At 54.0% G+C, this 13419-nt stretch overlaps 2 protein-coding genes across 4 annotated transcripts in view; one reads left to right on the top strand and one right to left on the bottom strand.

Annotated features, from left to right (window-relative positions):
* Positions 1 to 671, bottom strand: part of Ube3b (ubiquitin protein ligase E3B) — a 44130-nt gene extending 43459 nt beyond the window's left edge. The window contains exon 1 of the mRNA XM_028765548.1: positions 532 to 671. The gene's annotated coding sequence lies outside the window, so the exon portion shown is untranslated. The remainder of the gene's footprint in view (positions 1 to 531) is intronic.
* A 343-nt stretch (positions 672 to 1014) lies between these two features.
* Kctd10 (potassium channel tetramerization domain containing 10) overlaps positions 1015 to 13419 on the top strand; it is a 19125-nt gene continuing 6720 nt past the window's right edge. For 2 of the 3 annotated variants that reach the window (XM_028765474.1, XM_028765473.1), the window contains exons 1-3: positions 1015 to 1072; positions 6563 to 6776; positions 13138 to 13307. In XM_028765474.1, coding sequence (XP_028621307.1) covers positions 1070 to 1072; positions 6563 to 6776; positions 13138 to 13307 — 387 coding nt within the window. In that variant the 5' untranslated portion in view covers positions 1015 to 1069. The remainder of the gene's footprint in view (positions 1073 to 6562; positions 6777 to 13137; positions 13308 to 13419) is intronic. The other variant, XM_028765475.1, reaches the window with a different exon arrangement.

The raw sequence follows: 13419 nt of genomic DNA, 5'->3' as shown, positions 1-13419 counted from the left end.
GAGAGAGAGAGAGAGAGAGAGAGAGAGAGAGAGAGAGAGAGAGAAAACACAAAGAGAAGTTAAAAATGCCAGGCACCCTTGTGGCTTGGCTGAAGTCAAATACGATCAAGCTTTTCTGTACTAAGAGCCGTCAGGAACCACACTAAAACGTATTATAAAATAATCTCCGTAAAGCAATCTAATTTTTCCATTCACAGAGGAGGAAAGTGAGGGTCAGAGATGTGGCTGGATTCACCCAAGGTCACACAGAGAGTGCACAGGGCTCCAATTCCACTTGGGGTGATCCAGAGGCCCGACGCCTTTCACAACATCAACAACCACAATAACAAGTCCGTCTCGCCCAGATTCAGTTGGCTAGTAAGGCCAGTCGCCTTAACACGAAAATCAATGGGAGGAAGCCACGGAGATCCCTGAAGTCGGAAAGTCAGTCCCTCCTCTCAGAATTCACTAAGCCAAGATTCGGCCCCCCGACAACCTCCCTCAGTCCCTGGCCCCGCCACCTAGAGAATCGACCATCCTATTCTCACTCACTCCGGAGATCTTTATCCGCTCGAGGCCCCCGTACTCGGGGTCCGGGCCGCAGCTACAGCCGCTTCAGCCCGATACCCCCGAGTTCCGCCAGACCCGGGGCAGCGGCCGAAGCCCGGCCGCCATCTCGCCCCGGGTGTTGTGTTCCGAACACCGCCTGGAAGCAATTATTCAGTTCCGAGAAACAACAGTTCCGCATAACTTCTTTGCCCATGGAGGGGGGAAACAAAAAACCCCTTTTCATCCTGTCGCCTTCTTTATCAGCCGAAAAGGAGAAACAAACATCCAGAAGTGGGATTAAAAAGCCTGACTCGGCTAAGGGGAGGTGGAACCCACTCTAGCGGGAGCGCTTGATTAAAAAAGAGTCCCCCATCTAGCGCTACAGGGGACGTTTTAAGAGGTATCCCTCTGCGGGGCGGAAGTGGGGTGTGGACAACGGAAGTGCCCGCCCCGGCCCCGCCTCCGCCCCCTGCTTTGAGTGAGCTGGGTGTTTCCTGCCTCTCAGTCCGGATTTGGCGACTCCGGCGTCCTCCGACTTTTCATGGTGAGGGCCGTGGCCGCCGTCGGGGGGCTTCGGGTGGGCGAGGGCGACGGGTGGCGACGAGGCCGAGGGGGAGGGCCGCGCTGGAGCGGGCGCGGTAGCGGTGGGGCGCTGGGTAGCGCGTGCGGGCGAGGTCGGGGCGGGGGAAGGGCTTTTGGATGAAAGGAGCCGGGGGCTGGGGGTCTACGAAGGGACGTCTGGATCTGCGGAGATGCGCCGGGCAGCGAGCGAACGGGCCCCGAGTCTTGAGTGCTGATCGGCGATGGGTCTTGGGAGATTGTCAGAACAAAGAGGCGGACGGCGTTGAAAACAGACGCTCGGGGCGGAAAAATGGGGATTGGAGGTCGTGTGGAGAGGGGCGAGCGGGTATCCTTGGAACCGAGAGCGTTTGGCGTCTGGGAGTCGTGTCTTGAGTGATTGGGTACCAGGCAAGAGAGGAAGGGGCGTACACGGTCCTCTGAACCCACAAGTCTGGAGCGAGATGACTGGTGACATTAAATTCTAGGGAGGCATGCCAGCTGTCTGAGGTCGCGGTATCTTGTCCACAGAGTCTAGCCTCAAGTGGCACCTGGGTACCTACCTAATCACTTCCGCTGAGGCCCTAGGTGACCACACCCCGGGAATCTCAGGATGTCAGCTGTGGCTGTCTGGGTTATGGGATGGTTTCTGTTTACTGGAGATTCTCTAGGGTCTGTTCCTTGAATGGTTCTTTGTCCTTGGGTGGGGATGGGGGTGGAATATCAACCCAGGCCTTCTTTGCCATTCACCTACGAGATCAGTCCCAAACCGAAGACAAATGACCCAGCCTGTACTGGGCTTTGATCAGCTCTGTTTTGTTTAAAACAAGGAACACTTTGGCAGGAGGAGGCCAGCAGCACTCGGAGATAGATCTCCAACAGGTCCCGGGACTAGCAACATATCCCGGGAACTTGTTAGTTAGAAAAGCTGTTATGTTTTCAACCCTAACAGCAGACAATCTGGGCACCGGGCTCACCAGGGTGTTTTTATAATCTCTGCGTGTCATGAATGATTTCGGCTGTGACACGGAGGAGTTTGAAACCAGAGCGCCGGCACGATTCTAATTCCTAGCTTCCCTAGTAAGCAGGATTGGCAACACCCTCATGAGACTGGAGAAGTGTGCTCAAAAGCAGGAGAATGCCGCTGGGCCAGGTTCTTGGAATTGGGGGTAACTACCTTAGGAGCAAGTGCGGGGCAAAATGCTTGAGATATTGGCCTCTTTCAACCTCGTTTGCTTCAAATGGAGCTGCTGTCTTTTCCGCACTGTGGCAGAAACCTCAGGTTAGCTTAGCCTCTGTGCATTAATACCTCTTAAGCAACCCGCCTGAAGAACTCCCCTCAGATCCCTGCGGCTGTTAGATAAACAGATTGTCTAATCTTACTTAGCATCCGAATCACCTGAAAGAGCCTTTGAATCCCAAATTCCGGGCAGCAGCACTCCTTGCTGGCCTGGGGTCTAACCCAGGCAGGCAGCAGAGCCTTGAAGCCCAGGCAACTCTAATATCTCCAGTTGAAAACGCCTGGTCTTAAGGAGTTCGGGAAGGCTGTATTAAGTAGGAGGACTGGGTGCCCCGTGCTTTGTCTCTGTTCTTGAGGCAGGGTTGGAAGAGACAGTATTTGGAAGATTCTGGCTTTAACAGTCTGTTTTACAAAGGAGGAAACTGAAGACTTAGGTTCAGTAGCTCTTGCGAACATTGCACAGAAAGTGTCGGCCTGAAACAGCAGTCCAGCTTGGCTCGACCGTCAGGTTTCCCTCAGCTGACAGGAGACAGTGTGCAGGGAGTTGGTATTTTCTGTGTTTTGCTTGTTTGTTTTTTCCTGTCTTATTTGTCTGGCTTTCCAACAAAAGACGGTCAACAATTCTCTTTCAGCTGATTTTTTTTAAATAGCTGTGAAATGAGACTTTTACTTATGATGCTTTGGTTTGTTTTTATATGTGGGTCAGGAATTCACTGGGCCAACAGTAAGAGGCTTGTTAGAGAGCTTCTTCAAGACCACACAGAGCTAATTATAGCCAAGTTAAGGGGCACAGCACCATTTAGAACAGAGGCTTGTCATGTTGGCTGCACATTAGATCCAGCTGGGGGAATTTTTTTTTTTAAAGAAGTTATTCCATGGGCCACACCCAGAAGGCTGATAACAGAAGAATTTGTGTGAGTAGGACGAAGACATTAATGTCTTTTGAAAGCTCCAGTGTGTGGCCAGGGGGAGCCAACATTTAGTGGGCAACAGTATCTTCAAGCAGACGAGGAGGAAAGGGCCTTAGATCCTCCTGTCACACCAGAACGAACTTGTGACTGAGTCTACATCTCACAGCTGAGTAACCAACAGCCCTTTCACTGGTACCAAATGTGCTCTCCCACACCCTCAGTCACTCATGAAGTCAGCCTCCGGAAGGGCAGCATCACTGTGGGGAAGGCAGGGAACGGTATCTGCAGAGAAGCCAGCTGTGGCAGGCAACTGTTCCATGCCCTCAGGTCACCATCACGCCCCGATAGTGGATAGAGCCAGAACCTGCCCTCCAAGGGTCTCTCCTGGCGTTAGGCACCAGGCTGACTAGTTGGGGTGAGGGACTCTGGGAAGTCTCCAGTCTTTCATTGCTTCATCTGGTGGCTCAGGCTCCCCCGTGCCTTTGGCCTTCAGTCGTTCATAGCTGGAGACAGTCTCCGAAGAGGAGATGATTTGAGACTCAGACAGTTGCAATTTGAGTGTTTTCTGCCGGAGTGTTTAGTCAGCCTATGGCTGTGTCGAGTGCTTTCTGTCCACCTGGCCTGTTGCAGCAGCGGGGAGGGAAAGCCAGTGTCTCTGAGAGCTGGGATACAGTCGGATGTCTTCCCCACGATGTTCCTCCCCCAGTGTGTGGCCGGGTTGGGGCTTTGAACATGAGTCTGGAAACACCTGAACAACACACTGCTTATCTTTCAGCCTTTTTCTTTTAATGAGATGGAACTTGTCCTATCTTCCATGTCATAGGTCTAAATATGGCAAGCTTCACGGACGACCCAGGGCCAGGCAAGCCTTGACCATGTGCTTTGCACGCTTGTCACTGACCCTCTGTGGGCCATAGAATGAAGACGACCAATACTGCCTTCACACTGCGGATGCCATAGAGTGGTAGAAGTTAGTGGTCAGGGGTCATGGGCATACATACATCTAGAGTGTCAGTGTTCTCTGCTCTAGTCAGAGTGGGGCGGCACAGATGCACAAGCTCATCAACAGCCACCTATCTCCACACAGAGAGAATGACTTACTCTCTGCCGAGTGTCTGCACCAACGTACACAGCTGGATTTATGTCCTGTTCAAGGTATCAGGTACCATGAAGATGCTAGACTGTACCACAGACAATATATATGCATGTGTGTGTGTGTGTGTGTGTTTTACAAGTTTGTATCTGGAAAGAACATGGAAAAATATTTCCAATTTGGGACAGATTTCCTTTTACCACACACCTGTAAGCCTTTCCCCCCACCCCACCCCACCCCCCACCCCCGTCATCAAAATTTTAGGAAATGCTTTACTCCTAGAATATCCTGCCACCCATGTACAATGTCTCTGGAGGATGTGTTTGACCATGACTACTAATACAGCATTTCTGGGGACTGTTTTGAAAGCTCTGTATATATGTGTGTGTGTGTATACGTGTCCATGTTTGGTGTCCTGCTTTCTTCCTTTGCATCATGCCATAGACTTTAGAACTCCAGCTGAGCTTTAGAGAAAACACACACACACACACACACACACACACACACTTGTTTGAGGAAACCCTTGCAAGGGGCCATTCTTTCTGCTCCCCTCCGCTCTGCAGGGCTGTGATGCAGGTTCTCCACCTGTGATTTCCCACTGCCCTGGAGTGGGGGCTGAGGGAGAGGGGCCAGAAGAACTGGAAAACCTTAAACTCTAGTCCTGTCCCTTGCTCACTGTCTCTACTGCAAGGAGTTGCTTCTGCTTTGTCTCCTATGTGTTAAAAAGATGTATGCTTTGCCATTTATGATGTGGTAAGCATTTACTGTGTAAAGTCCTTCTGATAAAAATAGGAAAACCTACGGGCAGTGGTGGTGCACGCCTTTAATCCCAGCACTTGGGAGGCAGAGGCAGGTGGATTTCTGAGTTCGAGGCCAGCCTGGTCTACAGAGTGAGTTCCAGGACAGCCAGGGCTACACAGAGAAACCTTGTCTTGAAAAAAGAAAAAAGAAAAAAATAGGAAAGCCATCATTTTTCAGGTAGCTTGAAGTTTTGTGCTGTCAATGCCCTCTAGCCAAAAGATAGCAGGTGTACATCCGTGCCCGCTATGACTGGGTTACCTCCAGTTCACAGCGAGAGAGTGGAAGGTCCCTCAGGAAGAGGAGCAGGAGTGTTCAGAGATACTGTCAGCAGGCAGCTAATTCCATCCTTCTGTGTGGTGTGCCCCTGAAGGCAGTGCACCAAGACCCACAGTCGGCAGGTCAGCAGAAGGATTACACCTCAGCCAGGAGACTGGGGGTATTTTTGTATTTTGGATAACGATCATGTCCTCTGTGTTCGGGTGTGTTAGTGGGATGGTCTTGTTTTTGTGCCGCAGCAGCATGGCCGCAGAGCACCTTAGTGTGTTGGTGAAGCTCTGATGTTGTCCAAGGCCTCACAGTGCTGGCAGCCCACGGTGTCTGTGGGGGCTGCTTTGTTTTCTCTCTTTCAGTTCTCGCCCTGTATTCAGTTAGCAGATCCAGCCCACATCTGGACATCTCAGGCTCTAGCATTTGTTAGATTCAGCTTCATGTACATAAGGGACGCTAGCCGTGATCTAAGTCCCTCAGGTCTGGCAGTGTTGCCTGGACTGCCGTGGGACCTGAGGGCAGGAAGTTGCTCCTTTTCGGAGCTTGCTTCCTCATCCGGCCGCGCTCAGGATCACTTTCCCCCTGGGAGGGAGTAGGGATCCTGCCTAGCTCACAAAAACACCTTAATCTGGAATCCATTTAAAAGATGGTCCCTCCCTCCGGCTGCTCCCTGTGTAGCCATATGGAAGGGTAGAGCCTCCCAGGCATGGCCTTGGCTGCCTTAAAATGCAGCCCAGGTGCTGTGGACGCCAATGAAGGACATCGCACAACACGATCTAGAGACAAACTTATGCCTACAGGTCTTGGCCTGTGAGACCAAGTGTGGCTCGGGCTGGGCCGAGGGATGTGCTCCTCTCCTCCAGCAGCCACTAGCTGTCCTCCTGGCCTAGTTAGCCTCTGATTTAGAGAGAAACCAGAAAGCCAAGGTTTTTTTGAGCTCTTGAGTTACCAGTGTGGGGAGTGCAGTGTATGCATGGCCAAACCACACAACATCTGGCTGTGAGCTCAGCCTGGAGGTAAAGGATGTGTGTGGGCCGGTGTGCTGACCCTGTCTCCTCTCTGGAGGTAAAGGAGTGGGGCAGGCCGGTGTGCTGACCCTGTCTCCTCTCTGGAGGTAAAGGAGTGGGGCAGGCCGGTGTGTTGACCCTGTCTCCTCTCTGGCAGGAAGAGATGTCAGGAGAAAGTGTGCTGAGCTCAGCGGTGCCAGCGGCTGCTACCCGCACCACTTCCTTCAAGGGCGCCAGTCCCAGCTCCAAGTACGTGAAGCTGAACGTGGGGGGAGCCCTCTACTACACCACCATGCAGACGCTCACCAAGCAGGACACCATGCTGAAGGCCATGTTCAGTGGGCGCATGGAAGTGCTCACTGACAGCGAAGGTGAGTCGCCTGCCATGCTGGCTGCTAAGTGCCACAGACACACTAGTGGTTGAGGGCCTCTGTCCGTTCAGAGGGCAGTCACACACACAGTTGTGTGCAGGAAGCCCTGAGAATCTTGGGGATACTAGTCTTAGTCTGGAGGGTGTGGTCAGGGAGGGCTTCCTGAGGAAGTGGTGCTGGAGCTGAGACCAGACTGAGTAGCAGTCACTCGTGCAGATAAGGACTCTTGGTCTTGACCTAGCAGGTCTGCTGTGTAACTCTGAGCAAGCTTCTTCCTCACTTGCTTCCATAAAACAGGGCCAGGTACCTTCCTTCCCGTGCTGATTCCCTTGCAGTTAAGTGCTGGCACTCAGAGAAGAGTGTTTTATGAGCGGGAGGTGCCCTTTGCTGCGTCACACCCCACACTGCAGGGTGTTTGTGGAAATGAAGACAATGGCACCCCAGCTGTACCAGGAAACCGAGGTTATCTGAGAACCCAGGGTCACTGCCATTCGGTTCTGCCTAATGCAGTCTAGGCTGGGTTCTGGAAGAGCGGCTCCAAGAGGACTGAAGGCTGAGGAAGCTTCTTGGGGAAAGCTGTCACGGGGTGGCCCAAGGCCTTATTGTAAACCAGATGTGGTTCCCAGCCTGCCTCACTCAGCTGGGCAGTGTCTGGACCTCCATCTTACTCCTGTTCTAGACTCATGCTAAGGATGGCCTCTTTTGTCCCACATCACATCAGTCGCCAGGCCTCCTCCCCTCTGGGAACTCTCAGAGCTCTTGGTGATTGTTTCCTTTGATCTTCCACTCAGCCCTTGGCCTGAGGAAGATGTTAACGTCTTCTTCCACAGCTTCTGGGCTAGGAAAGGAGATACAGCTACTGTCCCTGAGATCCCTGGTTCTTATTCTCTGTGGATGGATTGGCTACTGCTTTGGTGCCAGAGCCCTTCAGCAACCCCATGGAGGCCTGGCTGTCAGGCTGGTGTTCTGACCTCAGCCATCAACCCATGCCAGGCAGAGCCATCCTGTTGCCCTTGGAGGACACTGCATAGCCTGACCTACGTGCTTAGGTACAAATAGGAATAGACCGTACACATCTTAAAGGAGCATCCTAGTGTGGGGCCCATCGCTGCCGAACTGACATTTGCTGTAAACAGAAATGCCAGGGCTGGACACATGGCTCAGTGCTCGAAGCGGACTGACAGACAGGCAGGCAGCTCACAGCTCCAGGGCATCTGACGCCGTCTGGCGTCTGTGAGCACCACATGCGTGTTCTCAACACAGCACACATAAAGACTCTATCTCTAAGACACGTCAAGAGCAGCAGCTGAGAGAGGGGCCCACAGTAGGGCTTCCCATGAGAAGAGGAGGAGGTTTCACCCACAGTAGGACAGTCCTAGGAGTGTTGGCATTGCCACGTGCCATGTTGGTAGGCATCCCCGGAGCGTGGTTGAGAGACTGTGGCTTGAGGCATGGCCCTGCGTCTGGGCTGCTGCGAGTGTCCCCGTGCCACTGCCACTTGCCTGAGGGCCACTTCATGTGCACACGATTCCCCAGTGACAGCCTGAGTGTGGGAGGCTCCTCCAGGCCTGAGCCCTGGCTCACCATGGCAAGGACACAGCTAACAGTTCTGATGCCTTTTCCTGTGTCAGGCATGGGGCCAGTTCTGCCTCACCTGCCAGATACCAGCACTGCGGCCTCGATGAGTGGCTTCCCCTGCTACCTGAACCACGTGGTCAGTGCTGATGCTCTGAGAGCCGAGCCATCAGCATGCCTGAAGGAGGAGGATGGAAGCCTGCCTCCGTGGGGCCATCTTGCCCTTCAGGAGTAGATGTGCTTGGAATTGCGCCCTTGGGACTCCTTTTCTGAGGGGCCCTGTTGGCAGCGAGCAGGCTTTCCCTGAGTTCTCTGAAAAGTTCTGTTCTGGCTGCCGCAGAATTCTCTGAGCCCCAACCGTCTCCAGTGGCCCAGAGGGTTTGTGTAGCAGCTCTTGCAGTAAGAATGAAATTCTGATGCTGGGATCATGGCTCCGAGTGCCTGCCTAGCATGCGTGGAGCCGGGTTCAGTCTGTGGGCTCTGAGTGCCTGCCCAGCACCTCCCCCCCACCACATAAAAACCCAGGAGTGATGGCCCATGCCTGTGATTCCTGTATTCAGGAGGTGGAGGCAGGAGGATCAAGAGTTCAAGGCCACATGTGAGACCCTGCCCTCCTGCCCCTCCATGTCTCTTTGGGCTAGCCTGCTGTGCTTTGTTCCTGGAGCCTGGACACTGCACCCTCCCTGCCCCAACTCCCCATGGCTTCAGATCTCTGACTAACGCCTTCAGAATCTGGGAGTGGAGAGACTAGGCTGAAGCACTCTTCCGTTTTATTACATGCAATCCCCTTAGAAGAAAGTCAGGAGACTGACACAGTGTGGCCCCTGGTGCGTGTCTTTTGCCTCCCTCCTACTTCATGGCCGCCATTAATCTGACTTGGGGTCCTGAGTGCAGCTCAGTCTGCTCACCCAAGGACTGCAAAGCTTCTGTCTGGGTCCTGGCGGGCCATTGGCACAGTGTGCTCCCCAGACGAGTCCAGTGTGCAGTCAGGACGGGGAGCTGCGTGTGTCTGGGTGTCATGCTTGCCACTGCTGTGGAGTTAGTAAGCAGTGTGCTGTTCGTGTGGCTTCACCAGTGCTTTGCTTTCCTGTTCAGTTAGCATTGTGCTGCTGACGTTGAGTAAGTAGTCCCTGCTCAGGTGTTTCCCCAAGGTGGAGCCATTCCTTCTAGACACGTCCTGCAGCTAGTGGAGCATGTCCGCTTGATGGCCCCACAGATGTGTCCAGTGTCCAATGTTGGGAATGCCGACTTCCCCCGGGCAAGCAGGACAAGGGTCGGGACTTCCCCTTCCTGCCTCCCAGCCTCCAGCTCCACTGCTCCTACAGCTGTCCTTCCCTCATTCGTTCCCAGAGACAGTTGGGAATCGTGTCCTCCTCTGTGCTGGGTATTGCCAGAGCTTTCTCTCAGGTGCTCTGTCAGTGCATAGGCCTCAACGGTGGACTAGCCTTCTGCCAGCACTGGGCTCTGTTGACTGTTTAACTATTGCCAAGGAGCTGTGCTGACCCGGGGTCTGTTTCTTGCATTTCCTAATTTCTTGTGTGCTGTACGTCTGTCTTACTGGTTTGGGTTTCATCTTTTAGCTGCCTGACTGCATCTGATTTGTAAGTTCTTCCTTTTTCTTATCTACACCTTGCTGCTCTGTAGATGTGCGTGCTCTGACTCCTGTTTCCTTGTGGGTTCCGTTTGTAGAGAACTTCTCCCTGTCTGGCTGACCTCAGCTTTCTTCAGTACCTCTACGTTCACGTGTGGCTTTTCCTGTTAGGATCTGCCTCCTTCCTTGTTCCTTCCCTCCACCACTTATTCTCTTCCCTGTCTCCTCCCCCCACCTCCCAAGGACTGAGAATAGGGCCTGGGAGCTGTCACTTGCTAGACTCGACTGTCTTGCACTTCAGCCCCTCCACGGGCTCTTGATGTGTCAGCGATTCTCAGATAAGCATTGTTGATGCTGTCTGTGACCTAAGGGATATTTAGAGATGGCCAAAGATGTTTTTGGTTGTCACAGTTGGGTGCCTTGCAGTGCCCTGGACAGGCTCTGTCTCCCAGGTCTGCCCTGAGGCTCAGGCTCAGGCCTTTGGGTCTGTACAGGTATGTCCAAGTGACTGTGAAGACTGGGCTGTTCAGAGATGTAAAGAGAAGCTTTCTAAAGAAGGGGAAGGAGAGGGAGCACCCAAGCTTCCCCAGAGACGAAACACTGGTGTGTTTACATGATGTTAGCCAGTAGTCCTGCACCCCAGAACCCCCTCTCTTCTCGACCCCCTGAAAGCCACAGAGACTCAGTCCTGGGGTCTGGTGTTTGCAGTATCCCGAGGTGATATGCTCAATGTCACACACCTGTGGTTAATTTTGAGTGCTGCCTAGAGGCCAGCCTCTGGTCACACTTGTGTGTCAGCACTGTGTATCCTGTGGGACCTCGGGACAGAGCTTAAGGGGAATACTGAGCATGGATCAGGCACGTGGGAGCTTGGGTTTTGACAGTGGCCCTTGCTTGTCACCACTGTGCTAGGTGCTGAGATGTCCTGGAGTGAGAGCCTCTGGGCTGCACTAATCCTGCTGTCCCCATGGCCCTGGAAGCTCTCCTCCATGCTGTGTTCTCCAAGGCCGCCCGCTTGATGGCAGCTTGCGGTTCCCCGTGCAGGCTGTTGAGCTGTGTGAGGGGTCGATGCCTGCTTTGAAAGCGACCAGAATATTTCAAGTCAGAATGCTAATGGAAACCGCATGGAGGGTGTGCGAGCCGTTGCCCTTATTTGTTCAAGAGCGCCTCCCCACAAGCACTTCCTGACATTCTTGACTCACAGCCCAGCGTCCCGTCTGCTGTGGGTTTATGGAAACTCTGGGCTGTCACTTGAGGAATGGATTTGGGGGCTCTTGGCCTTTCCCCAGCAGCTCGAGCTGATCATGCATGGAAGGAGGAGGACACAGGCTCTCCAGTCAGCTGAGTTTGTCACTGACCGCCATTCCTCTCGGAGCCTGAGGGTCTTTATTCTCAGTGGCTGGATCTTGCGCCCCCCCTCCCAGTGCCCCCAAGCATCTTGGGAACTCTGTGTCTGTGGAAGTGGAGGGAACGAGTCTTCCCTAGACGAGCAGTCCAGAGGCTAACACCGTCAGTCCATACTGTGTCAGCATTCGGTCTAGGAACTTGGGGGCTGTAGGCCCGAGGCATGGAGGCTGATTCAACCTGTACACATATGCATGTTGTACTTACCTTTTGATGGATTGAGAACTCTTTGTTTTTTAAGTTAGTTTACCATCCTTTTAAAATGAGGAGATTGACAGAAAAAAAATCTGAATTTCCGGCTCCAGACCCACTTGCCGTCTTGGTCACTTTTGCCTGCGTCAGTAGAGGCCACACTCTGGAGAAGGGGTGCGTTCTCTAGCTGGCCACCGGCCTGGACCGCCAGCCGCACACTGCGTGCTGTGGAGTGTGTACACTAGTAAGTGCATGTCTTGTTTTCTCAGATCCAGAAAGAGGCTCCCATGGCAGCCGGGGGTCACTGCGGGAGGATTTGCCCTCCCAGCCTGCTTAGCATACACTCTGTGTCACAGACGGGGCATTCTTCCTCATGCCCCAGGCAGGAAGCACAGCGCTGTGACACTTTCCCCTGAAGGCTGGGAATGGAGACCAGCCTTTAGCACAGGTGTGGGAGCAGCAGTCGGAGGAGGGACAGGAGGGGATCATGGGATCTCAGGGAGCACTAAAACCAGGAGAGGCCGCTTGGCAAAGGCTGGGTATGGGAGACCGGGGTGGGGGTGGGCAGGTGTGAGTTGACACATGAAAAGGATACTTTTGTTGTCCTCTGTCCCTGGCTCAGGGCTCAGGTATGAGGACCCAGGGCAGGACACAGTGGGGTCAGGAGTAGAGATGTCTGTTTCTTCACCCAACAGAGAGCAGAGGAGACAGCGGGATCCCAGTCCTATGTATACCGCCATACCACGCTCAGTCAGGAGGTGTGGTCAAGTCCCTCTGCCTGGGGTCTCTGGGTGACCGCTCTGGCGTCCGTCCCCTCTGGCTGTGAGACTTCCATTGACGTGTATGGACGTTTTGCTTACATGTGTGTCTGCGTCCCACCAGAGTGCCCAGTGCCCACAGAGGTCAGCAGAGGGCATCAGTGCTCTGAGACAGAGTCACAGATGACTGGGAATGCCATGTGGGCTCTAACTGCTGAGCCATCTCACCAGCCTCCCCCACCTCTCCCCAGACTGCTTCTGAGCTTCCCACGCTCTCGTGAGAGATCACAGGTCTTCCTTCCTTTCTCCCTCCTCCTGGTGCCTCTTTGTTACCAGGCTCCAGGCCTGCCCTCTCCTCTGAACACCTTCCAGAGAGGTCACATAATAGGATCGGGGTTTTTGAAACCCAGTAGGCTTGTGTAGAGTAAGCCAGTGGCAGCTGGAGAGGACTCTGGTGAGCAGAAGGATGGGCTTCCCTTCTCAGCCCTTCCCCTCTGCCTGGTGCTGGCCAGCAGGTGGAACAGTTTACATATCCCATGAAGCCCGTTCTCCCGCTCTTGATGACTGAGCCCTCGGATGACAGTCTGTTTGTTGTCCTGTTGCTGTCACGGGTTCATAAGCACTTGCAGTGAGAAGTCGTGGGTCACAGTCGGGAATGTTGGGCAAAGTGGCCAAGGCGGAAGTCAGACTTTTGGTTTCTCGGTTATGTGCAGGTCCTTCAGAGTGCACTTGGAGGCTTCAGGAGCCTTGGGGTGGCACGGGCTGACAGTGACAAGCACAGGAGTCTGGGGACAGCGCCCAGTCGTGGTGCTGACCTAGTTTTCCTCCCTCCCCACTGCAGGCTGGATCCTCATTGACCGCTGCGGGAAGCACTTTGGGACCATCCTCAACTACCTTCGAGACGGGGCCGTGCCCTTGCCCGAGAGCCGCCGGGAGATCGAGGAGCTGCTAGCAGAGGCCAAGTACTACCTGGTGCAGGGCCTCCTAGAGGAGTGCCAGGCGGCACTGCAAGTAGGCACCCCTTCTGAGGACATTTCTATCCCTGTTGGGGCCCCGCCCCCTCTGAGTACTTACCTACCCTGCTGGAGCCCCGCCCCCTCTGAGTACTTACCTACCCTGCTGG

Source organism: Grammomys surdaster, unplaced genomic scaffold (assembly GCF_004785775.1).
Source record: "Grammomys surdaster isolate TR1022 unplaced genomic scaffold, NIH_TR_1.0 164, whole genome shotgun sequence".
Taxonomy (NCBI): Eukaryota; Metazoa; Chordata; class Mammalia; order Rodentia; family Muridae; genus Grammomys; species Grammomys surdaster.
Note: the sequence above shows the minus strand (reverse complement) of the source record. Positions and strands in the feature narration are given on the sequence as shown.